Source organism: Balaenoptera ricei, chromosome 3, assembly GCF_028023285.1.
Source record: "Balaenoptera ricei isolate mBalRic1 chromosome 3, mBalRic1.hap2, whole genome shotgun sequence".
Taxonomy (NCBI): domain Eukaryota; kingdom Metazoa; phylum Chordata; class Mammalia; order Artiodactyla; family Balaenopteridae; genus Balaenoptera; species Balaenoptera ricei.
Genome location: NC_082641.1, coordinates 134,080,284 through 134,104,834, shown reverse-complemented (window position 1 = coordinate 134,104,834; position 24,551 = coordinate 134,080,284). Strand labels below are relative to the sequence as shown.

Here is a 24,551-nt window from a genome sequence, read left to right as displayed (position 1 = left end):
GGGAGGGAGGAGGGGGATGGCTTGTCAGCTGGGGGCTGGGGGCCGCCACCATGCCTCTCACTGCAGAGTTGATGGTCTGGATGAGCAGACATGTGGACAGACTTCTGCGGAAGCCCTTCTTCTCAGTTGACAGTCTGCCCCTCCTGCCCACCTGTCACAAGCAAGAGGACAGCTCCCCACTGATCCCACGGAGCTGATGTCTCTCTCCCTGTCTCTTTTTTCCCGCAGTTTCCTGAATACAGGTCACAGAGGGCTGTGGGGATGGCTAGCTCGAAAATCTAGACCCGTCTAAAGGGGCTTCTCCCTTTCTGTGAGGACACAGAGGAGCCGTGGCCACGGAATCTGGAGGAAGCATACCTGGCCGCCTCTGAGCTCCTCCTCCCCCACTCCCCTCCTCCTGGAACCACTGCATCTCTGAAAAATCTCCTCCTTGACTCAGTGCCTCCTCAGCTTCCTCAGAGGCCCAGAGTGCCTACTGTCAACGGCATCCAAGTGTTGTTTTGTGCAATATTCAGCCCCAGGTAGGGAGGGGAGAGCGGAAGAGGTTGAATGGCTGCTCGTCCCCCATCCGCCCTTCAGCTGGCCCCTCGCCCCAGAGGTGCCAGTCGAGCTGGTGCAGGCTGTCTGAGCTGGCGAGCCCAGCTGGGAAGAGTCTGTTTAGCCCTTGAGACCAGGACTCAGCTTGGAGAAGCCATCCATCCACATCCTATGGAGGAGGGTACGCATGAGAGCTTTCCTTTGTTTCCATCTTCCTCAGAGGTCCCAGGCTGGACAGAGGCTGGGCACTTACTGTCCCTTTTAGCTTTACTGATCGGGAGGGGTCACTCCAGCCAGGGCTTGGTTGAGGTCACAGCTCCTGGCTCTGTGGCCATATGTGAACACGTCAAGTTCCCTCCTCACACTGCCCCCCTCCCCCCACCAAAGCCCCCGCATCCCCTTACTCCCAAGGGTCACTCTGACTCAGACAGGTACTATTTGTAGGCAGTGTAGACAGCAGGGGGAGCACAGCCCGGGCCCCCTCTGAGCCGTCAAGCCAAAGGTTTCGACTCCGCTCGCCATTGTTCTTGCTTGCTCCTTGTTTTCTCTTCTGCATTTTCCAAGTGCCTCACGCTTTTGATTTCTCCTTCCCCGCTGGGACCCGCCTAATGTGTGGTGCTGTGGAGAGTGAATCCCCGGCAGTCCCGACTTCCTGGGACTTGGTGCTGTGACCTGCAAGTCAGGGTCCTGCCTGCGGGTTGGCCACGGGATCTCCTATGTTGGCTCTCAAGAGTGTTGACCGGGGTAGACTCGGGCCATGGCTGTGGAGTCGTAGCTTTACTTTCCATGGTGTGTGGTGACCTCAGCAGAGTGTGGGTCTTCCTTTTACTCCCTGACCTGAATCTGAGTAAGGTCCTCAGGGATAGTGGTGGGTGCAGGGAGGAGAGCGGACATCCTGGGAGCCCCAGCCTGTCCCCAGACCTGGTCACTGGCTTGAGGCAGGACCGTTGTCTTCTGAGCAGAGAGCAGACCTGTCTCTAGAGATCCCTAGAGAAGCAGCAGCCAGCAGCCTTGACGGAACAGAGTCTGTGCCGGGACCAGCCAGACATTTTCTCATCCTCTTCCTTGTGTTCTTTCCTCTGGTCCTGTCCTCCCCACAGCAGGGAATGGGGGCTGTGCGGTGCTCTGCTAGCTGGGAGGATTTTCAGAGAGCCACCGGAGATGTTCTCTGGGACGGTCTCCCACCCGAGAAAGGTGCTGGGCAGCGTGGGGCCTCCCCGCCTCCTGCAGTGAGCAGACGTTTGCTCTTGAAAACCTCAGTGCAAGGAAGAGGCTTGAGTTTTCACTCCCAACTACCCCGGGGCCCCCTTATCGTTCTCTGCATACAATAGGTGCTTACTAGATATTCTTGGGTTTGTAGACAAGTGGGAGATTCAGGCTGTGCACCTGCGGGGGACACTTGGGATAGATTTAGAAAGAGCTCAGGAAAATGAAGTTCTCTTCCCTCAGGTAGTCAGGTAGTTGTGATATTGGTGACGTCCACACCCCTGTCTTGCCGACAAGGGCCCTGGTTGCTCCCCAGAGCCGATGTCCACCATCCTTGCTGCCTGATGAGGTCAGGGGACGGCCTTCCATTTAAGCGTGCTACTCGAGGCGCCCCAGGCCTCAAGGCTGGGCCCCAGAAAATTAACGGTGAAAACACCTCCCCACCGAAATCACCCTTAAACTCAACCCCCTGCCTCACTGACATTCCTGTGGCATGTCCAGCTTTTCTCCCCAACGTCAGGAGGTTGAAGGCTCTGAAGTGAAAACGCCCCAGCCACTGTGGCTGCATGAGCCTTTTGAACCTGAAATCCACCCTCCCTGGAACCATACCGGAAAGAGACCTGGGTTGTTGCTTTCTTGTTTGTTTCCGTTTTTGTTTTCCATTATTTTAATACCACCTCCATCCCATAAACATTGTACTGTGAACTGGAAAATGGTTGAACTTCCTAAATTTGATAAGACTTTCAGCAGCCGGTTCTATTTACTGTCTGACTCCTGGCTGTGTTCTGGCGGGCCGGGGAGGCTGCCCAGGAGCGAGCCTGGCTGTCGTAGCCCGGTTTTCCCCTCCTGTGTCCACGTGCTGCTTTGAGGTGACGAAAACCAATATGGACTTAGGGAAAGAGGCACTTTATTCGCAAGGATTACTGCAAGACTGGGGAAGGGAGTGTTGCGTTAGGGGCAGGGGGCAGTTGCGTTAGGAGAATGCTCAGGTGAGCCGAGCGGCTACAAGATCTGTGAGCATCCCACAGCTCAGGAGGAAGGGGCCTTTTATAGGAAGGAGTGAGCATGGCTGGAAAGAAGCACATTCAGGGACCATCTTTGTGGTCAGCCTTTGGGGGAGGGGCTGTATGCTGGCTCTGGCCAAGGGTGAGTCCATGCTCAGGGTCTGGTGGGGAGGAGAGGAGCCTGAAACTGAGGCTTGGTGGAGTGACTTAACCAGCCTTCTGTTCAGATGGAGACTATGTCAATCTTTTCAGAAGCTAACTTAGCCTCCTGCCAGTTTTTCAACCCTAGGTGTGTTTTCCTTAAGAGCCTAGGAGGCATCTCTGAAATGTAAACCTCAAGGGACCTCAAGGGGGATTGCACCCTCTCTCCCTGTCTCAGTGGGAGTTTTAGCCCAGGCACCGGGCTCCAGTGGTAACTGCCTGCTTGCCGTGGGTTCTTTTTAGCCTTACTGACTTCCCCCTATAAAAGAAAAGCTCCTTTCTGCCCCAGCTCTAGGATCTTAGTGTCTCACTGTAGACCTTACAGTACTGTCGTAGCCCCATCCCCCTGTGGCCATGGCCCCTCGCCATCTCTTGCAATAATCCTTTTGAACAAAGCCTCCCCTTACCTATGTCAGAATTTGTTATTTGGCCAAGGGTATGGAAGACTTGCGTGTTTTAAATTGGGGACCAGTTCTAAAGTCAGTGATTGTGTTAAATGTGTATGTAACAGCTCTGCTGGACACCCTAGAAAGTCAAGAGTATGCCAACTGGAAAGGTGCTCCACCCATCCTTAGGGAACCGTGCAAAGGAGAGGTTCTGCAGAATCCAAGCCAAGTGCCCCCAAAGTCACCCTTCCATGCATCCTCTCTCACCACCCACTGTGTGTATGTACGTATGTGTCTGGGATCCAGGGCAATGTGAATTTTCTTTTTATTTGGGAGATTGTTCACAGAAAACAGATCCTCTTTTCTCTCGTCCACCTATTAATTGTTTACAATATTTGTATATCTATGCAAAATACTTGAATGGGCTGTGGTGCCTTTTTTCCTTGTTTGTATTTAATTAAATTGTCATTTGAAATGTTGTCTGGCTTGGCAACTCTTTTTTGTTTGCTTTTTTTAATGTTGCACTGGCCAGCCTGGATAGGATCCATCACCGAGGACTCCTCAGAAGAGTTCCTACAGAGACCGTCTGTCCAGCCTGTGAGGCCACCATGGAAGACCTTGAGCCATAGAAAAGCCCTGGGTTTTCCCATGACCAGTCGAGGGAGCTGTTTGTCTTTGCACCTGGACACAGGCCAGTCTAGTTTTAATAGGTCTGGGGTCACTCAAGGCATGAATGATACAGATCTACCTTGAGCGTTTGCGAGAGCTTAAAAGTATTCACGTGAAGCTCTTAGCACTGTGCTTGGCTTCTCGTAAGGGCTCGGGCATAAACAAGGGATGGGTGACTTCTACTGACGCTATTCCCCAAACAGCCTTTCCCTCTCTAGTGAAGGCGTGGCTGTAGAAGGCACTGGAGGGACTTCCTTGGCAGCCGGAACTCTCCAGAGACTGGGGACTGGCCCCCCGGCACTAGAGGAACCAGTTTAATTGTTCCGTGTCCAAGGAAAGCCAAGATGTAAGTATCAAGTAAACACACTCAGAGGTCTTTATTCCTGACCCTGCGGACCACGCTCTCAGGGCCTTCAGATTACGGTCATTCTCAAGATCCAACATGTTGCGTTGATTTTCGTTACAGAGAGAAATCCACATTCATTAAAAACTGTGGCTTTGAGGCTGGCGGTGCAGGAAGCCAGTCTGTTCCTTGGAGCTCCAAGGCCAGCAACAGTTTGGCCTGGGCTTGGCTATGCTTAGGGCACAGGACGTAAACACAGGCACGGGTGTGGAGTTACACAGGGCAGGCTCTGCACCAGCTCAAGGGCTGAGGGCCAGGTCTTTCCTCCTCCTTTACAGATACACTGGCTCCCTTACCTCCCTGTCAATGGTCCTCGTATCAACTCTCACATTCTTGCTGCTGGAGAGAAGACAGGAAGGGAGGGGATATTAATTATATCTCTCTCCAGCTGCTCTTGTTTTTTTGACTGCCTCTGGTCAAATGTGAGGGGACCAAAGGCAGTCCCCAAAGCAGGTGGTGGTGGAGCAGTTGTGACACACTGCTTCCCAGTGTGGGCAGCTCGTCAGTGGAGCTGGGGACTTGGTGGCGATCTGGTCAACAGGCAGAATGCACCCCGTGCCGACCTTACACCCCCGACTTGGTCACGGAAGTTCAGAGCTGATCCCACTGGCCAAGCCTCTAAGGCTTCAGCCCAGAAGTTACCCTGAGGGGACTTCCCTGGTGGTCCAGTGGTTCAGACTCTGCACTTCCACTTCAGGGGGTGCGGGTTCCATCCCTGGTCAGGGAACTAAGATCCCACATGCCGCGTGGTGTGTCCAAAAAAAAAAAAAAAAAGTTACCCAGGGCCTTTTCCACCTGGGTTCTTGGTTCGCCACCAGAGTAAACACCAAAGTTAGCCCCTGGTTTCCAGAGAGCCTGTGTCTGCTTTCCTGACTGCTCCTCACTCGTCTCCCCATCTCCCCAAATCATATTTTGGTTTACTCCTTGAGGAAAAGGAAAGTGCATTCTGCTCGACAACCAGGCTACTTTTAAGAGCAGTGCAATCGCTGTTCTCGTTGGAGAGTGAGGCAAAATGAAACACTGGGCTTGGCCAGCAGAGCTTGGCTGGGAAGCACCTTTTGTTGTTGTTGTGTTGTTTTGAGTTCTTAGATGACTGCCTGAATGTCTCCATGACTGACTCCGTAGGATGTATGTAGAGAGGGCGGGGTGGGGAAGGGGTGGGGTGGATGGAAACAGATGCTGACCTCCAGGCTGGCTGCTCCGGGAATGGGGCTGATGGAAGTGTTTCCCTGAGACGTCAGGTGGCTTTCACAGTAAGCAGGTCAGCTGAGGTCTTGCCTCTGTCTCCGAAGTTGAGGTGGCAAATGCAACAAGACATTTTACAATAATTGTGTGTCTGTTGGTTCTGGATGGGAGGCGTGGCGAGTTGCTCTCTGGGCCTCGGAGGGCCAGCTGCACTTCAGCCTTGGGCTCAGGAACGGTGAGTCGGGCTCAGGAACGGTGAATCAGTCTCAGGAGGAGAATCAGTGCAAGGGATTTCCTGATGACCAACATTTCAGGGAAGTTCTTGGCTTGTGCTACATTCAACAGATCAAATCCTATCTTCCTCCCAACAACACAGAGATGGCACCGAGGAAACAAGTAGGACGGGAGGTCCAGGGGACCTGCTGGCACCAATGTGAAGTAGGGTATTTGGTCACTGAGGCTGTGTTTCCAGGAGGTTCTACCGCCACTGCTCACTGGGTAGGGATTTTTCTCCCGGAAACAGCAGTGAGGTATAAATGAACGTCTCAAGAAAAGAGAGGCCACTGGTAAGAGGAGTTGTGTTGAAAATAACCAGGTGGCTCTGAAATTGAGCAGTCAGGCTGTACCACAGGGCTCATCCTCTCACTCATGTATTCCAAGCTTTACGAATGGATTATGAATACTTCGGGCTTCTTTTCTGGTGATGGGGTGCTGGAGAGTTCTATATTGTCCACAAGAACATTCTTGTCTTCAAGTCTAATAATGCTGGGCTCTGGGGCGGGAGCGGGGGTTGGGTTTTTGTGCATGTGGGGCAGGCTGGTGTGGCTGATGTCCAGGTCTTTGAAAGAGTGAAGCATGAACACACCCAGGATGATGGTGACAAAGCCAGAGAGGGTGCCCGCTATGTCCACGGCCGACATGCTGTACCACTCCTTGAAGAGGACGATGGAGGAGGTCACCACCAACGAGGTGAAGAACACGTAGTAGATGGGGAACACCAGGGAGGTATTAAAGATGTCCAGCGCCTTGTTGAGGAAATTGACCTGAGTGCTGAGCGAAAGTGCCAGCACGAGGGACAGGATGTAGGGGAGAGGGTGCCGCACAACTGGCAGCCCCTGGAAGAGGTTCTTAATGGTGATGCCCAGACCCTTGACGGCGGACACGGAGAAGGTCCCGATCACAGAGCAGATGACGATGTAGATGAGGATATTCCTTTGTCCATAACGTGGGGCGATGATGAAGATGAGGATGAGGCAGGACACCAGCAGAAGCACAGCAAACACGATGTACCCTTTGGGGGGATGGAGACAGGTAACCTGACCTGGGAGGATGCCAGCAGCCTCTAGAGCCCCCCACCCATGGCAACGTGTTGTCTCATTAAGAACCTAGGCTTGGGGGACTTCCCTGGTGGCGCAGTGGTTGAGAATCTGCCTGCCAATGCAGGGGACACGGGTTCGGGCCCTGGTCTGGGAAGATCCCACATGCCGCGGAGCAACTGGGCCCGTGAGCCACAACTACTGAGCCTGCGCGTCTGGAGCCTGTGCTCCGCAACAAGAGAGGCCGCGATAGTGAGAGGCCCGCGCACCGCGATCAAGAGTGGCCCCCACTTGCCGCAACTAGAGAAAGCCCTCGCACAGAAACGAAGACCCAACACAACCATAAATAAATAAATAAATAAATAAATAAATAAATAAATAAATAAATAAAAATTGTATAACTTAAAAAAAAAAAGGAACAGAATGGAGCTGTTCTGTATAAAAAAAAAAAGAACCTAGGCTTGGGACTTCCCTAGCAGTCCAGTGGTTAGGACTCTGTGCTTCCAACGCAGGGGGCGCTGGTTTGATCCCTGGTCAGGGAACTAAGATCCTACATGCCACCTGGTGTGGCCAAAAAAATTAAAAACAAAAAAAAGAGAACGTGGGCTCTGGAGTCAAACATGGGTCCCAGTTCCAGCAACACAACTTTTTAATAACTTGTACAAATTATTAATTAAACCCCCAAGACCTCAGTTTCCTCTTTGTAAAATAGGATTAATATTAGGACCTTCCTCATAGGAGCTTTTTTGTGGGATTAAATTAATACACGCAACTGACGGAATGCCACCCCTCCCATTTACATGTTGAGTCCTAATCCCTAATGAGATGGTATTTGGAGGTGATGTCTTTGGGAGGTGATTCAGGCATGAGGGTAGAGCCCTCAGGAAGGGAATACTGCCCTTATAAAAGGGACTCCAGAGAGCTCCTTTGCCCTCTACACCAGGTGAGGACACAGCAAGAAGCTGGCCATCTATGAACAAAATCTGTCGGGCCTTGATGCAGGACTTGATCGTGACCCCCAGAACTGTGAAACATAAATGTCTGTCTGTTGTTTATAAGCCACCCAGTCTATGATATTCTGTTAAAACAACCTGAACTAAGACAATGCAAACAAAGCATTTAGAACAGTACCTGGCACATAACAAATACATAATAATAGCAGCCATACCTATCAGACTGGGAACCTGTAAGCTAGCCTCAGTACCAGCCCATCAACTTTCCTCCCCGAGCTTGCTTCCTCCTCCTCCACATGGCAGCACCTGAGATGGCCAGAACCCAGTCAGACCTTTAACATGGTTCATGCCCAGTGCTTTCCTGCTCACTGGGAGCCTGGAGCCTACCTGTGTCTTTCATTTTGGCAGCCATCTCCATGACGGTGGTGATCTTCTCTTCCTCGGGGGCGTGTATCACCATCACTGTGCTGCCGGCCACACAGACCGCACAGCCCAGCTTCCCCAGCAGGTTCAGACTCTCTCCCAGGAAATATGAGGAAAGGATCGCACTGCATGTGAAAGTGGAGAAAGGGATTACAGCAGCCAGCCCAGTCCCAGCGTCCTGGAGAAAAGTGAGGGCTGAGCAAGGGCTCACTACTCTCACACGTGGAAGCTTTTCTAGACCCCTAGGAAATGTGTGAGATAGAAACTTATTTAGGGGTGGGTTATAGTGTGGGCTGGAGGAATCGACAACACACATGTGAATTTCTTTCATTTTAGAGATGGACAATATCCCCAAAGAGAAGAGTTGGAAGACCCCTTCAAAGCACTCTTGTCTAACTTCCTACCCAATGAGCACATCTTCTCTTAACATTGCAAACAGAAGGCTTTCAGCCTTGGCTTGTATACCTCTGGTGGCAAGCAGCTCCCCCCTTCACAAGGCAAATGAATCCATTGTAGGTTCATTCTATTATTAACCCAAAATATGGTAGTTTCTACTCATCCCATATCTATTCCTTGAGCCATACAAAACAAATCCATTCCTTCTTCCATTTGTGTATGCCAATATAAACAACCACAGTGACACTTGGGCACACTTTACATACTAGATATTGTGCTAAGAACTTCCCATTTATTATCTCACTAACATCTTGCAACTCTGAGAAGTAAAATATACTTATGTCCATTTTATAGATGAGAAAACTGAGTCCCATAGAAGCTTAAATGATGGCAAGATCATACAACTGGTAAGAGATGAGCCAGGATTTGAACTCAAGTTCTGTCTAATTATAAAGCCTATGGTTTTCCCGCTACACCTCACTGAGAAGAATTCTCCTGACTACCTTGAGTCTTTTCTGGACAAAACACCTCCAGTTCCTTGCTGTTCCTTGGTGATGTGACTTTCATTCCCGTCACATCCTCCAAATGAGCCAGCAAAGGTGAAGGAAGAAGGGTGGTGAGACAAGACAGGTATAATCGCTGGGGCATGCTTCTGTTTCTTTAAAAAGGTGGCATTAGTTTAGGGCAAAATCTGTTGGCTGACCTAAGGTAACCCAATGAGCCTCATGAGTCCTGCTTACAGGTATCAGGAAAGAGGGGATTGATGTCTAACTTCCTTTGAATGTCTCCCATCTCTCCTCTAAAACCCCCAAAAACACTTTACCCACAACGCCTGTCCACCAGCACCCGGTAGCACTAGCAAAGGCAGAGGTCACACAGTGGAGGGTCCCCTGCCGCTCCCAACTTCCTGGGATGGGAATCTGTAAACTAATCAGATACGCAGTACTGGTATCACAGCTACATCAGCCAACCGTGCCATGTGAGTCATGGCTCTATCTGGTTTTTGACTGCATAAATGCTGCAGAATCGTCATCAAGCTGGTAAAACAAAACAGGAAATTACAGGTACTGGGTGCGGTGGGCTGGGGACTTACCGGGGCTCCAAGGTTAGGGTGACAATCAGAGCCAGCTTCAAATGGGGCTCAGGACCCCCACAGAGGAACTGTGTTTGTAGCTCAGGAGGAACGGGGCAATGGGAAGCACACACATTTAATATCAGCTATCTTTAATACCGTCAAACATTTTCCAGGCAATGGGGCCTAGTGGTTAAGCACCCAGACTCTGAAATTAGACTGCCTGGGAGGGAATCCTGGCCCAGCCTCCTGGGACCTGGGTGACCTTGGCCAAGATGCTTAACCTCCCTTGGCCTCAGGTCTCCCCTCCTCTCTAATTAGTAGGGATGCTGTGAGGATTAAACGAGTGAATCCATTTAGAACATTTAGCACAGAGTAAACCCTCCACAGATGTTAGCTGTGGTTACTCTTCAGTGCCAGTTCTGTACTATGCACTTTCTGTGCATCTCATTTAGTCCTTAAATCAATGTCTTCATGCAGGTATTATGAACATCCCCACTTAGCAGATGGGAAATTGAGGCTTAGAGTAGTTAAGTGACCTGCCATGTAACTACCAAGTGGCAGAGATAAGGTTAGAACCCAGGGAGGGTTAATCTAGGGCTTGTACTTTCAACTTGTGTGCTTCTCCTATTGGGGCACCAAAACACTGACATGAGACATTCAGCCTGGTGGCAGGGGAAGTCCTTCCACCTGGTTTGGGCTTGGCCTGCCCCTTCACTGCCCAGGCAGCAAACAACCCAAGGGTGTGGAGCTCTGAACAGCACACTGCCTCTTTCTGGAAGCTGGGACTGACCCAGGTCCTTGATTGCAAGTAGCAATTGACCCCATGTGCAGTTCCGGACATCAACAAACTGAAAATAGGAAGAGACAGCAAGAGAGGTGACAACAACCTTATGAGGATACTCAGCGCTCCCAGTGGTGTGACGACTGTCGCAGGAGCAAACGCATAGGCCCCAAAGTTGGCAATTTCTCCGGCAGCCACTAGGAAATTAAGGGGGAAAAGAGGTCACAGTGGCTCCGATGCGCCATCTCCAGCCCAAATGAATCTGGGTGGAGACGGCTTCATTCAGTGTTCAACCATTCACAGAATCCCAGACCAGCATTCCTTAAAATGCCCATCCTTATGCTCTCTCCCTGCAGAATCTGATCTGAAGGTCAGGCCCAGATGATCCTGACCAAATCCTCCCATGTTAAAGATAGGGAGGTGGCCTAGAGTCCAGGGTCACATGGTGCCTTCTGGTTCTTGAGGTCCCTTGGCTTCTAGCCTAGGCACGGTGAAATGTATCTCAGGGACTGCCAATGATTGGTCTGTATCTTTAAGGTAAGCTCTAGAAAGTGTTAATTATCAAATAAAGAAACAGCTACAGTTATTGATTCTCCAGGTACCAAATGGTCCACGGAGCCGTCTTTCCCAGAGGAGTTACGGATAGTCTAGATTGACAGGCAGGTGGTTACAAAGTCAGACATTCCCAAAGGGCCTACTTCTCCCCATATGAGTTTCCAGTTTGCAGACTCCTGCAAGTGCCTCTTCTGTCTCCCTGCTCGTAGGGAATGACCTGGGTCTGCCCTTTGAAAGCAGATGATGAATGTGATAACTCTGGCTAAGACAGGGATCAAAACCTGACTTAGGGGATTACAAATAGAAAGCTGGCTAATTTTCCACCCCAAAGAATTAGGGATTGAAAGCCAGAGAGGGTGGGTGGAAAGGAATGTGTGAATGTGAAAATGTGGGCAAACCTTAGGTGGCAGACCAGCCATGTTCTAAGTGAGCCAACAATTGCTTGTGGAATGGGGTAGCTGACTCAGGAGTCCCAGGCTGTGCCCTGCAGGAGTCCAGGAGACTCCAGCGGGCCGTCGTAGCTCCCTGAACTTCAAGGGAAGTTGAGAAATTACACCTTTATCACTACCAGCTCTGTACAAAGCTCTCTGGGGACAGATGCTTTATGGATGAAAGACTGACTTTGGATGGAGAAAGTGACCTGAGATGCAGGTAAAAATGTTCTACCTGCAAAGACTGGTTAGATTCTCCCCCTAGAAATCTGGGCCTTGGATTCATATTTTGCACAGTAGAGACAGAAATGCCCCATCCACCCCTCCTTTCATCTCTGCCTCTGTCATCAATAGGGCACTGTCCTTAGTAGCAAAGAACCCACTTACTGGTGAGAAATCCAGCCCACCACATTGTGTCCTTCAGGTAGCCGTAGCCTCCGTCCACTGTAGAAAGGAATGGGCATGAAGTTAGAGGTTGGCCGTACTTCCTCAGGACCTTTCCTTCCCTACCTTCACTCGCCAGTCTCTAAGGGGTCAGTATATGTCAGCTGTGGTGAGTCCTCCAGGCTTGCTTCTGGGCCCTGCCCTGGGTGAGCTCATCCCTTCCAAAGTCTTAAATTCCATCTAGATACCCTATTTCATATATGCACCCTGATCCTTTCTTCTTAGCCCTGATGTATATCCAGTTGCTTACCTGACAACTCTTAGGTCTCGCACAGGCATCTCAAACTCTGTCCTAAATGGAACTCTTGATTTTTAAATGCTCCCCACCCACCAAATGAAGCTCAGTAAGCGGCACCTCCGTGTACCTAGTTGCTTAAGCCAGAAACCAGGGAATCACACCTGACCCTCCCACTACTCCACCTTCTGCATCCATTTCATCCCGCTGATTCTGTCTCCAAAATGCATTTCACGTGTGTCCACTCCACTGCCACCACCCAACTCCCAGGCACTATCACCTCTGGTCTGGGTTGAGGCAACCGCCTCCTAGGACTCCTCTGGTTCTTCTCTTGTCCCTTTATAATCCATTCCTTTCATAGTAGCCAGGAGTCTTTTAAGAATTATGTCACTCCTCAGCTTCTAGCTGGCCAGTGGCTTCGAAATGCTCTTAGGATAAAGACCAGAATCCCTAACAAGCCTGTTCATAGTACTGACCCTGCTCACTTCTCCAAAGGCATCTCCTGCCACACTTCCTACTACAGTCTAGCCGCTCAGGCTGTCTCTGAGTTCTGCAAAAATGATGAGCTCTTTTTGGCCTTAAGGCCTTTGCATGTGCTTTTCCGTGTTTGGAATAGTCTTCTTAACAATATTTGCCTATATCTACACTGACTCTACAGGTCTCTGCTTGAATGTTGCTTCCACTAAAATGCCCTCCCTGGTCCCCTTATCTTTATTGTTTCCTCTTGGGATTCTCTCTCGCCACACTCAGTTCTTCTCCTTAATGACACTTGTCATTTATAATTTGAATTGATCTATTTATTTTCTGAAATTTCCCCCACTAAAATGGAAGCTCCATGTAGCCTAGAATTGTGTCTGCTTTGTTCACATGATGGACTCAGAGCCTGGCACATGGTCAATACTCAGTATCAGCGATGAGGATGAGGATGATGATGATTAGGGTGGGTTTTAGACAGTTTCGTGAAAAGCCCAAACTTGTATGTTGCTTTTTGTGAATGCCCATTTTTCTAAGATGGTCTTTAACTTTCATCAGGTTCCGCAAGCAGTCAGAATCTCCCATAAAAGTTAAGTGCTCTGAGAGCATTTTACTCTGAGTTGAAATCTCAGAAGATATTGAAAGAGCAGATTGGAGAAAAAATTGATTCCAGGGAAGCTGCCTTTCTGAATGGTCAATGATACTTGCTCTGCTCTCTCCTGAGTGGAAGCAGCTATTTTTCTGGCACTCTGGGAGGTCTCTGGCCTTTCAAACCCTTGTCCAGAAGAGGAGATAGGGCAGCAATGACCACTGATCCTGACTTCATGCCCACACCTCACAGCTCTCCATTTTAGAGCACACCCGGCTCTAGTCCTGGGTATCCAACTGTCTGTCAGGCTCTCCCACTTAGATCACAGTAAAACTAATACTAGTGCTTACTCCATGCTAAGCATCTTTCTAAACATATCTTCACAACAAGATATAGCTGGAACTATTCCTATCCCCATTTTTTCAGATGAGGAAACTGAGGCAGAAAGACTATTTTTCTTGCCCAGGATCATATCACCTGGAATTGAGGAGCTAGAATTGGAACACAAATAGTCTGCTTCCAAAGCTCAGTGTCCCATAGAACATTAAACTGAACACGTCCAAACCTGAACACATCGTCTTCCTGTAAACCTGCTCCTCCTGCTTTCTTTGTCTCAGAAAATAGCACCATCATCTCCCCAGTTGCTCAAAGCAGAGAGCTCTGAGTCACCTTGACTCATTTTTTCATCCTCCCTTTGGGGCCAGGCAACACCAAACCCAAACCCAGTTAAGTCCTACCTTCAAAATCTATCTCTGGACTTCACCACTTGTCTCCATTCCCACTGCAATTTCCTGGCCCAAGTTCTGTTGTTTTTCTCCCCAAATTGGTCTCCCACCCTCCAGTCTTGTCCCCTAATCCACTCTGCACCCAGCAACCAGAGATCTTTTCAAATCGTAAATCGAACTATGTCACTCTCCTACCTAAAACCTTTGTCACTTATAATTACACTCAAACTCTGGAGCCCAGTTTACAAGACCTTTCATGAGCTGGCCCTCACCCCATCTCTTACGCCTCCATGCTCTAGCCATCCTGAGACAGTTTCAGCTTCTAATATCACTCATGCTCTCTCACCCCTGGGCCTTTGCACATGCTGTTCTTTCTACCTGGAATATTACTTCTTTCTCTTCTCCCCTCACCTTTTTATCTCCACATCATGTAGGTCTCAGCTTCTAAATCAACTCTTACAGAAAACCTCCCCTACCCCCCAAGCCTGGCTTTACATGCCCCTCCAAAATATTGCCATAGCATTCTGCATTTTCCCCATGATAGCATTTAACATGCTACAGAACAATTGTTTATCGATTTGCCTGTCTCTCCCACTCAATGCCCCGCAAGGGCACTGTGTCCCCAGGTCTAGCACGGCACCTGGCACACAGCAGGTACACAATGAATGATGATTAAATGAACAAATTTTTTAACATAGGATTCCTTTTCTCAACAATTGTTTCATGGATACACGTCTTATTTTTCAAACAAGCAAATCCCTGTGGACAGAGACTCAGTAATTCTTTTGTAGCCTATAAAGGAGCTCAGATTGATAGTACGTGAGGACGCACCAGCGTCTGACATTGTTCTGGGCAAAGGTATTATATTCCCATTCTGTAGGGAAATTGTGACTTGCCTATGATGACACAACTGGTAAGAAATAAAACCAGGACTAGACCTGGGGCTTCTGATTCTTGGCCCTGAGACTTTTCCCTGTCTTCACCCCAATTAACTGATCATGTAGTTCTCAGGAACTATTGGATTATAAAGGAAGGTCTCTTATTGTTGGTGGATCGACCCCCCAACGGGACTGACAATGAGCCTTTTGTGCCTATCTAGGACAGGTTCTCAAACTGCTACAGTGGACCCCATGAAGGGAGGTTCACAGGGCTGGCCGAGGGCTCGCCGCCCAGCACCCCATCCACCCCCGCCCCCCAGGAGCCTACCAGCCCGCGTGGCACCAGAGGCCACCAGTCGCTGGAGGCCCTTCTTCTTGAGGATGACGCTGGTGCCGATGAGGAAGCTGGACAGCAAGGCCAGCCCCAGGCCGACGTAGAAGCTGTAGTTCTGCCTGAACCTCTCCTGCCAGCTGTTGGAGATGGCACTGCTGGGCACCTCGGGGCTGAGGTCACCGACGATCCGGCACAGGACTTGTTGGGAGGAGCAGTACAGGCTGATCAGGGAACCTAGGGAAGACCACGGTGAGAGTCACGCTGGGGACATTTGCATGCAGGCTAGGGACTTTATCTTCGTGAACTCATCAAGTGCTTCCAACCATGTGTCAGATAAGTGCTGTCTTTGATTCCCATTTCATAGATGTGGAAATGGAGGCCATGAGAGGTCAGGAAGCTTGCGTAAGAACACAGGCTGTCTGACTCCAGAACTCCAGCACCTCACCACTAAGCCAGACTGATGCCCCCCACATACCACGCAGGGTCCCCGCAGCTCTCAGTCCTCATCGAATCCAACCTCCCGGCCTCCACAGGAATCCCCTCCCAGCCTCTGGGCACATGGGCCTCCAACAGCTCAGGATCACACGGGGATTCTCCCCTCCCAGAGGCCTCTTCACTTACGTATCCCTAACTGCAGCCACAGTGCAGAGTCCTGACAGGTAACAGGAGGGAGTGAGGCTGGAGTCCACAGACCCTCCTAGGCCTGAAGATGATGAAATACGAGCATCCTTGTTTGTCAGAACCGACCATCCCCAGGCCTTACTTCGAAGACCTCTGGTGCTTGTGGTCAGGGCTGAGGCCTCCTTCAGGCCTCAGAGGGATCGGTGTCCCCGCCACCCCACGCAGGATCTGTCTTTAGCTCTCCTTCCAAGTCCTAGAGCCCACGAGAGTCAATCAGTTCTCAGGCCCTTGAGCCAGCACACCCTTGCTGGCTCTTCTGGCACAAACACCAAGGACAGCAGGACAAACTTGGGCATGAGGGGCAGACCCTCAGTCAGAAGAACTAAGCTGCCCAAGTTCAAGGAAACAGTACAAAGCACAGGCAATAATCCTCTGGCACTCCCAGGGCCCAGCACCCTGGGGCTTCTCAGGAGCACCCCTACCATGGAAACGGCAGAGTGGTCATGCCCAGGGTTTTAGCTGAAGAAACTGGGGCCCTGATAAGCTTGGTCACCTGCCTAAGGCTACACTGGTGGTAAGTGGTGAAGCCAGAATTGCTTCCCTAGCCCATATAATGCCTAAGTTCATGCTCTCAGTTACACACACACACACACACAGCAGGTGGCAAGGGGGATGGGGTTTCGTCTAGCCTCTTGAAGGTTACCTTAAAACATGAGCTCCCTGCTAACATTTAAAAATCGGGAGATTTCCCATGAAAGTCCAGCTTCAGGGCTGCCTTTGCTTACTCTGCTGGGCACACCGTCCCATAGGCAACAGTTAGCTGTGGCTCAGCAGTGGTTTCGCCCCTAGACAGGACGTGCTCTTTGAGATTCCCCTGAGTCCACACCCGGCTCCCTTCAGTCATTTGGTTATGTGCTTGGCCCTTATAAGCACCTGAGTTTGTGACCTTTGGTGGTAGAAGGTCTTTTTCAAACTGTGGGTCACAAAGACCCAGGCTCGTGTGCCAAGGATGTAGGCCCGGGCCAGGCACTTCTCCTCGAACCAAGCTAGATCTCTAGGCCTGCACCAGAAGGGCCCAAAGTCCAAAAGGTCAGGCAGCTTTAGCTTTGGCATATCTAGAGCACAGAGTGGCATTCTGGTGTAACAAAGTAAGGGCGCTGTTGACCTTTCTTCCATGGCACAGAAGCATGGAACAGCAGAGCTGGAAGAGCCCTTAGAAGGCATCCTGTCTAACCCTCTTTCTTTTCAACTGGGGAAACTGAGGCCCTGAGATGGGGAAGGATTTGCTTGAGCCTCATAAAAGCCTGGTGGCAGAGCTGGGTCTGGAACCCACCAGGGGATGCCCATGTGTCTTTCGCAGTGGGAGACCTCTCTTTACAACACCTGTGTCACAATCCAGAGAAGATGAGACAAGAAACCATCTGGGTCCCTAACCAAACTTGTTCTGATTGCTCACTCTTGTTCCTCAGTTAGGGCAAGAGTCAAATCCTGGGAGTTCCCTGAGTTCAGGAAAAGAGCCAGAACCTGGGAGGATGTGGGCCAAGGAGGGCAACTCCCAAGAGGAAGGCCAAGCCCATTTCCAGCCCCTTCCCCCGCCCTCCTGAAGGTTCATCTCCAGCAGGTGGAGCCAAAGGGTGGGCTTGGCTCTTTGGGGGAGGCCTGAGGCATCGAAGGGGCACAGTGCCCTCCATCAAGTCAAGTCCTCCCACAGGGGTAAAAAGAAAAGGAGAGAGGGCTGACGGCCAAAGGAAATCCAGTTCTGAGGAGGGTGCCCATCTTGACAAATGGGTGTGGGGCCAGATGATTCCTGCTTCCCTTCCAGAATATGCTAAGACTGGGGAACATGTTTTTCCCCAGGGGAAGACGAGGCTGAAAACGGATTGCATCATTGTTCAGAAAACCAAGGCCAGCCAACACCCAACAGGCCCGCTTTGAAAGCTTCACTGGAGAAGAGAAGTTAGAAAAACAGGGCTATCCCACAGGCTGCATACCAAGACCAGGTAGGAAAATGGAGAAATACCAAGAAAGGAGATGAGCACAGTACAGGTTTTAGAATCCAAGAGTCCTGGTTCTATATTCCATTTCCCCACTGTTTTACCTTGAGCAAGTTAATCCGACTTTTCAGAGCCGCATTTTCCCTACCTCCAGAATGGTGACAGTAAGGTAATAATATCTACTTGCCTTCTAGAGTTGTGTTAAGTATTAACTGGGATAATGCAGGTAAAGAGCCTAGCCCACTACCCAGATTCATAATAAGAACTTGAGCATAAAGCCCAGCATCTTTCCTTATCCTTTCCTGGGTTGTTCTTTCCCTCCTTTTCCTAAAAGGTGGATGTGGGTTTGGGGGTGGTGAGTCTCTGCGCCCTCTACCCTGTCTTTGGTAAGCCCCAGGGGGACAGACCTGGGCAGGTACTAAAATCTGAAGCAACTATACATAAAAGACACCCCCCCGGCCCCCCCCCACACACCTCTTGGTAGACCCGCTCCAATCGATAAATCCCGCCTCTTCCCTCCCACGCACGCCTCCCTTTCTCCCATTTCCCGCCCCCCCCCCCCACCAGCTACCCAGCTCCAAAGAGGGGGAAAGTCAGCCAGAACCCTGCTCCTTCCCAAGACGTGCCTGAGAACTGGGTGGGGGGCGACGCATGCGGACCCCCTCTCCCGTTTCGGTCCCCCTGGCAGGAGAGGACGCAGAGGAAAGGAGCAGCAGGGAGGGAAGGCGAAGCGCAGAGCGCACGGGGTCCGCGCTGGCCTCACGCACCGTTCTCGCAGCTGGCGTTGCTGGCCGGCAGCTCCATGGGGCGGACGGTGCCCCGGCGCCCCGGCTCCGGAGCAGGTGGCTGAGATTTGTCCCTGCGTGGCCGGCGTGCGAGGAGCAGCCGGGGTCGGACCCGGGGGTGGGGAGAATGACGCGCCCCAGAGGGGGAGGGTCCCCGGGGAGGAGCCGCCCAGCCTCTTGGGCAACTCCTTGGGCCTGGGGCCCTGTGCTCGAGTTGCCCGCGGAGGGGCGCATGCCCTCCAGGGGCGCGGAGACTGCCAGGCTCCCGGAAGGGAGTCACCACCTCGCCCCAGGCAGGAGGTGAGGGGGCGGGTCCCCGGGCGTCGCCTCTCCTCGAGACGCCGGACCGGCACCCAGACAGTTGATGGGCTCCAGGGTGGCTGGAGAGGGGGCAATTTTCTGGCTGAGGTAGAAGTGGGAACGTGGGGACTAAAAGGGGGGAACTGCTGCCAGTTGGGGCTCTCTCGGGCATGGGCATCCAGGACCCTGGGTTTTTTCCTTCCTGCCTGCCTTCCTGGCTTCCTGCCTCCCTGCCTTATTTATTCATTTAACGTAGGTCTGATCTGCACTGGGGCACTAATATGCAACAGGCACATAGTAGGTGCTCAATAAAGGTCGATACATATATGTGGAATGAATGGGTGATACAAGCTTGGTAAATTGAATGAAAGAAGGAAATGAAGTAATTGGAGACCAAAATGAATCAAACATATTCCCTGTCCCCCAAGAACCTTATATGTTATTAATAGGGGAAACAAAATGGGATCAACTATCTAGAGACTGGTGTTTTCCAAATCACCATCAAAAAGAAAAACGGTGGTGATGGAAAGTATATTTGTTCCTGTGGGTGCTAGTAAAAAAAAGTTCGAGAAACACTGAGCTTGACCTTAAAAACACTGGTGTGTTGCTTGCTATAGGCCAGGCACAGCTGTTAGTGCTGAAAAATCCCAGTTCATTTAATCCTCATGACAAACTTATTTGTAGCTTTATGATTTATAGAGAGGAAACTGAGGCACAGAGTGATCTAGTAACTTGCCCCGGGGTCCTAGCTAGGAAGCAGAAGAGCCAAGATGAAATGCATGCTCCCAGCAGCCACACCAAGCCCGACATTTTAGGCTGAAATAACTTGTGCCCCCAAGTAGTGAGGACTGCCAGGAGAGTAGTGGTGGGTGCTGAGAGGTCACTGGCCTTCTGGAGGAAGTAGCTTTGAAAAGTAGTTATTTACTGAGTCTTCACTCCGGGACAGATACTGTACTAAAGCCTTACAGGCATGATCTCATTTACGCCTTCTGTGAGGCAGGTGCTAATCTCCACGGTACAGATGAGGGAAAACGGTATTAAAATTTTTTTGATTATGAAGTAATTTTGAATTTACAGAAGAGTTACAAAAATATTTCACAGAGTTCCCATATACCTATCACCAGTTTCCCCTAATAACATTTTGTATAGGAATAGAAAAAGCCATATTTTAAATACTGATAAACTACCCCCGCCCCGTCCCCACAAGGTCCCATAGCCAATAACTGAGGGCGCCAGAAGTAAACAGAGCTGCTATGTCCTCACCCTGTCTCCCAAGCCACCACCCCCCACCCTCTGCTGGTGGCCTTCTAGCTGGGCCTCAAAGGGAGGGTCCTCGCAGCATGCATGTGGCTTCCCTTAATTTGCTGGATGACTTTAAAAAGTCACCTTCTCTCCAGAAGGATCAGTTTCCCTATCTGTCAAATAAGACAGTCCTTCCTGCTTCTTTCTGTGTGTGTGTGTGTGTGTGTGTGTGTGTGTGTATCTGTGTCTGTGAACCACCATGGGGTCCAGGGCGGGGTGGGTAGGGCAGAGGTTAGAAAGGAAAGGGAAGCCACAGGTCTTGCCCACATACCAGATCCAAGTTCATTTATCTTTACCCCTAACACCCAGGCCTGTCCCTAACCTTGGAGGGATGTGGCACCAGAGTTCAAATGGAGGTGAATACTTCCAAGACCAGCATGAGTACTTCCAAGACACAAAGGAGCCAGAAACTGGAGACTGGCCCTACTGGGAAATGATACTTCATTAGAGAAAAATGAATGTATCCATGCCACCTGGGAGGGAGGACTTGACAAGGAATTTAGTTTGTCTTTTCTCTTACCTAAGCATTTCTGCTGCTCAGATCCTACTTGTGCTATAAAAGAGTGTCCATCTCTGAGGCTGGCCAAGGTACAACCCTCAAACTCTCACTGCATTCAAACTCCATCGCTTTTGTTCCAAGGACACAGGACGAGAGAGATGGAGTGCTTTGCTTTGGCCTGGGCTTTTTAAGTCACAAGAGAAGATGTTTGGTTATAGTTGCCTTGTGCCAGAGATGGGCCTGGATCTTGGGAGACTTTAATGCATTAATTGTGTATGTGTTTGTGATCTGTGGAGCTGCTAAAGTTCAGGGTAGGGGGCAGGGGCCTCCTTGCCCAGGTTAAGGACAATACTGAGTTCACCCTGTGCTTTGAGACAGGGCTTTTCAGAGTTAGGTGGATTTCATGTTTCAGGGCAGTGGGCTGAGGTGGAGGGAACTGGCATCTATTGGAGGGCCTTCTATACCTTCTCCGGGCCTCAGGGTCCCCATTTGTTCTAGGAGGGGGTGGGGCCTCCCCAGGGCTGGCATCGAGCATCCCGAGCGTCCCGGGAGTGCAGACATAAAGGGCCCCATTGAACTGCAGGCTCCTCGGCTGCTGTCCTGACAAAGCCCTTTTCTCCCTGAGCCACAAAAGCCCTGTCAGGTAGGTAGCAGGGCCTGCAGCATTGTCTCCCCAGAAAAGAACAACAGGGTTCACTGTCCACCCCAGGCTCAGTCTCCCAGGGGAGAGCGGATAGCTTTGGAAGAGAGTCTACATAGCCAGAGACAGATGGGCTCTGTCCTTAGCCAGCCAGGGACGGGTGAACCAGCCACATCTCATTTGGTCACTTATTCAGGGATGAGCAGGAAAACAAATTGACCAAAACCCAAATTCCTAAAAATCTGGCTTTTAAGTGCATGTCCAAATGTTTTATGTTATAGAGCTGCACTGTCCAATATGGTAGCCACCAGCTCCATGTGGCTACTGAGAACTTGGAAAGTGGCGAATCTGAACTGTGCTGTATGTGTAAACCAGGCACTGTTAACCTCTGGGGCCAGATAATCCTCTGTGGGGGGCTGTCCTGTGCACTGTAGGATGTTTAGCATCACACCTGGTCTCTGCCCTCTAGATGCCAAGAGTACACACATACCTCTACCTGCCATCCTCTACCCCTCTTGGTTGTGATAACCAAAAACATCCCAGACAATTGCCCGAATCACCCCAGATCAAGAATCATCCAGATTTCAAAACTTAATAAGAAAAAAGTTGTAAAATATCTCATTAAACAATTTTCTAGTATTGATTACATGTTGACATGATTATTTCTTGGATACACTGGGTTAAGTAAAATATATTATTAAAATTAATTTTCTCTACTTCTTTTTACTTTTTATAAAGTGGCTGCTGAACAATTTACAACTATATATAGACTGTGGCTCACATTCTATTTCTGTTGGACAGTGCTCTTACAGAGGAAGAGACTGAGGGCCAGAGAGGATCTTGATGACCAGTGGCGGGTCACAGAGCAACAAAGAGGCAGAGTCAGGGTTCCAATCAGGTTTCCAGACTGGTACTCGAGACCAATGCTACCACTCTCACACACCTTCACAGCTGAAAGGAAATCCCAACATCAGTGCACTGAGTGTTTCCAGTGTGGTACGGCCGAAAAGCACTGGGGGGAGGAATATAGAGTAGAGACATGAGCAATAGGAATGCTATTTACAGAGGGCTTGCTATATATTATATGCATGCTTGTTTAATCTTTGCAACAACCCTGGGAAGCAAAGGTTTATTATTACCCCCTTTTCCAGTCCAGTGAGGACACAGCCTGTTCCGTGAGAAGCCAAGAATCAAATGTAGACACTCTCTTCAATATCACACAAACTACTTAGAGTCCCAAGTCTAGTAACATCCCATGACACCTGGGTAGGCCACTTCTCCTGGCATCCTACACCAGGTAAAAGGGCTGGAAAAGATGTAGCTTATGGTCCTTTCCAGTCCTGGAGAGCTGGTCTTCTGGGCAGGGAGGGGAAGGACAGAGGGCTGTCTCCTCCTTCAAGCCGACCTGGAATCATGGGAATCTAGATGGTCGGTATGCAGAGGCCGGCCTACCCTTCTCTTCCACGTGGTTCCCCAGGATGACTGCTGTCCTCAAAAAGAGCTTTACTGTCTTATGCTCATAAAGAGCGTTAAGAAATAATGCTTGGGGGACTTCCCTGGTGGCACAGTGGTAGGGAACCTGCCTGCCAGTGCAGGGGACACGGGTTCGAGCCCTGGTCCGGGAGGATCCCACGTGCCGCGGAGTGACTGGGCCTGTGCGCCACAACTGCTGAGCCTGCGCTCTAGAGCCCGCGAGCCACAACTACTGAGCCCACGTGCCACAACTACTGAACCCGCGCGCCTAGAGCCCATGCTCCGCAACAAGAGAAGCCACCGCAATGAGAAGCCTGTGCACCGCAACGAAGAGTGGCCCCCGCTCGCCGCAACTAGAGAAAGCCCACACGCAGCAACGGGGACCCAACGCAGCCATAAATAAATAAATTTAAAAAAAAAATTAAAAAAAAAAAAAAAAAGAAATAATGCTTGGAATGGACACAAGTGCACTCAGACTGGCCCTAAGAAGAGCACCGTGCCCAGAGATGAGGTCCACATGCAACTGGCATCAATCATGATTATTAAAACAGCACACTGAGTCCTTCCTCTGAATGCTAAGAACTTTGCAGGCATTGGCTCACCTGGTCATTACCCTTACTCTGGGTACCATGTTAAGTCCCATTTTATAGATGAAGGAACTGAGGTTCAGAGAAGTGAAGTGAAGTGACTGTACCAAGGTCACACACAGTGGTAGGGACAGAATTTCAAGCTGGGCTTGGGCAACCCCAGAGTAGTGCTCTTAACCACGGCGCTGGTTTGAGGAGGCCAGGGTCTTCTTCCCAGACCTGTTCCTCGTCCTCCTCTGTACGGGGTAGCTGGGAACACTGAGACCATCCAGAAACTACATGGAGTGGCCATACGATCTTCTCATCAGCCATCCTTCAGAGTTAGAGCTGGAAGGGCTCAAGGACTCCAACCCTCTTAGTTGGCAGATGGGGAAACTGAGGCACAGACAGGGGCGAGTTCATGCCCAACATCACTCTGCTAATTTGTGGCAGAATCAGTACTTCACTCAAAGTCACTGGAATCCCAATCCTGCACTTTTATCTACTACTATGCTTTCTTTCCGGGCAGAAAGGGCCGACCTTAGGGGAAATAATAAGAGGTATTACTTTTTGGTCACTTTTTAAGGCTGAGCCAGTGCACTGAGAATTTTACACACATTATCCCATTTACTCCTCACAACAAGCCTATGAGTTAGGTACTGCTATGATTCCTATTTCAGAGATGAGAAAATTGAGGCTCAGGAAGGTCAAGTAACTAGTCTGCAATTAAACAGTGGGACCATGATGAAACTCGGCAGCCTGATTCTGGAGCCATTTCTTGACCGCTCTTCTCAAGCTGATCACACCGTGTTTATGGGATCCTCCATCAGAATATCTGCCTACAGGTGGAAGGGGTTTCACATTACGACGGAGAGCAGAGCTCACCCGAGGAATGTATGCGGAAGGGCAGCACTGCTTGGCCTTGGTGTGGGTGTGCACAGAGCCTAATGCACTTTGTGTATGGAAAAGAACTTCAGATCTTACCTAAAACCAGCTGGAGTTAAAATAATAATACTGATATGAACTCTTACTTGCTGCACAACTTCTGTGCTGCAGGTTCTTTGCACGTATTAACCTCTAATCCTTACAGCAATCTCATGAGGTACATGAAGTTATCCTAGTTTTACAACTGATGACAGTGACTCTGAGAGGTCTGGTGACTTGCTCAAGG

At 50.3% G+C, this 24,551-nt stretch overlaps 2 protein-coding genes across 3 annotated transcripts in view; one reads left to right on the top strand and one right to left on the bottom strand.

The window, feature by feature from the left end:
* ADAM19 (ADAM metallopeptidase domain 19) overlaps nt 1–3,812 on the top strand; it is an 88,528-nt gene extending 84,716 nt beyond the window's left edge. Inside the window, exon 23 of the mRNA XM_059917588.1 lies at nt 229–3,812. Within this exon, the coding sequence (XP_059773571.1) occupies nt 229–282 (54 nt within the window). The 3' untranslated portion in view covers nt 283–3,812. The remainder of the gene's footprint in view (nt 1–228) is intronic.
* On the bottom strand, nt 931–18,721 carry NIPAL4 (NIPA like domain containing 4). Of its 2 annotated transcripts, XR_009502438.1 has the most exons (7): nt 18,583–18,721; nt 15,195–15,434; nt 11,909–11,965; nt 10,642–10,732; nt 8,248–8,408; nt 5,591–6,882; nt 931–1,761 (listed from the first exon to the last, which is right to left on the bottom strand). XR_009502438.1 is itself a non-coding variant. In XM_059917592.1 (6 exons), the coding sequence occupies exons 1-6, from the start codon at nt 18,617–18,619 to the stop codon at nt 6,254–6,256; spliced, it is 1,215 nt and encodes a 404-aa protein (XP_059773575.1). In that variant the 5' UTR covers nt 18,620–18,721; the 3' UTR covers nt 4,355–6,253. The 2 variants fall into 2 exon arrangements, 1 of the variants encoding a protein (XP_059773575.1); XM_059917592.1 differs by lacking the exon at nt 931–1,761 and having other exon boundaries at nt 4,355–6,882.
* Nucleotides 18,722–24,551: the final 5,830 nt, after the last annotated feature.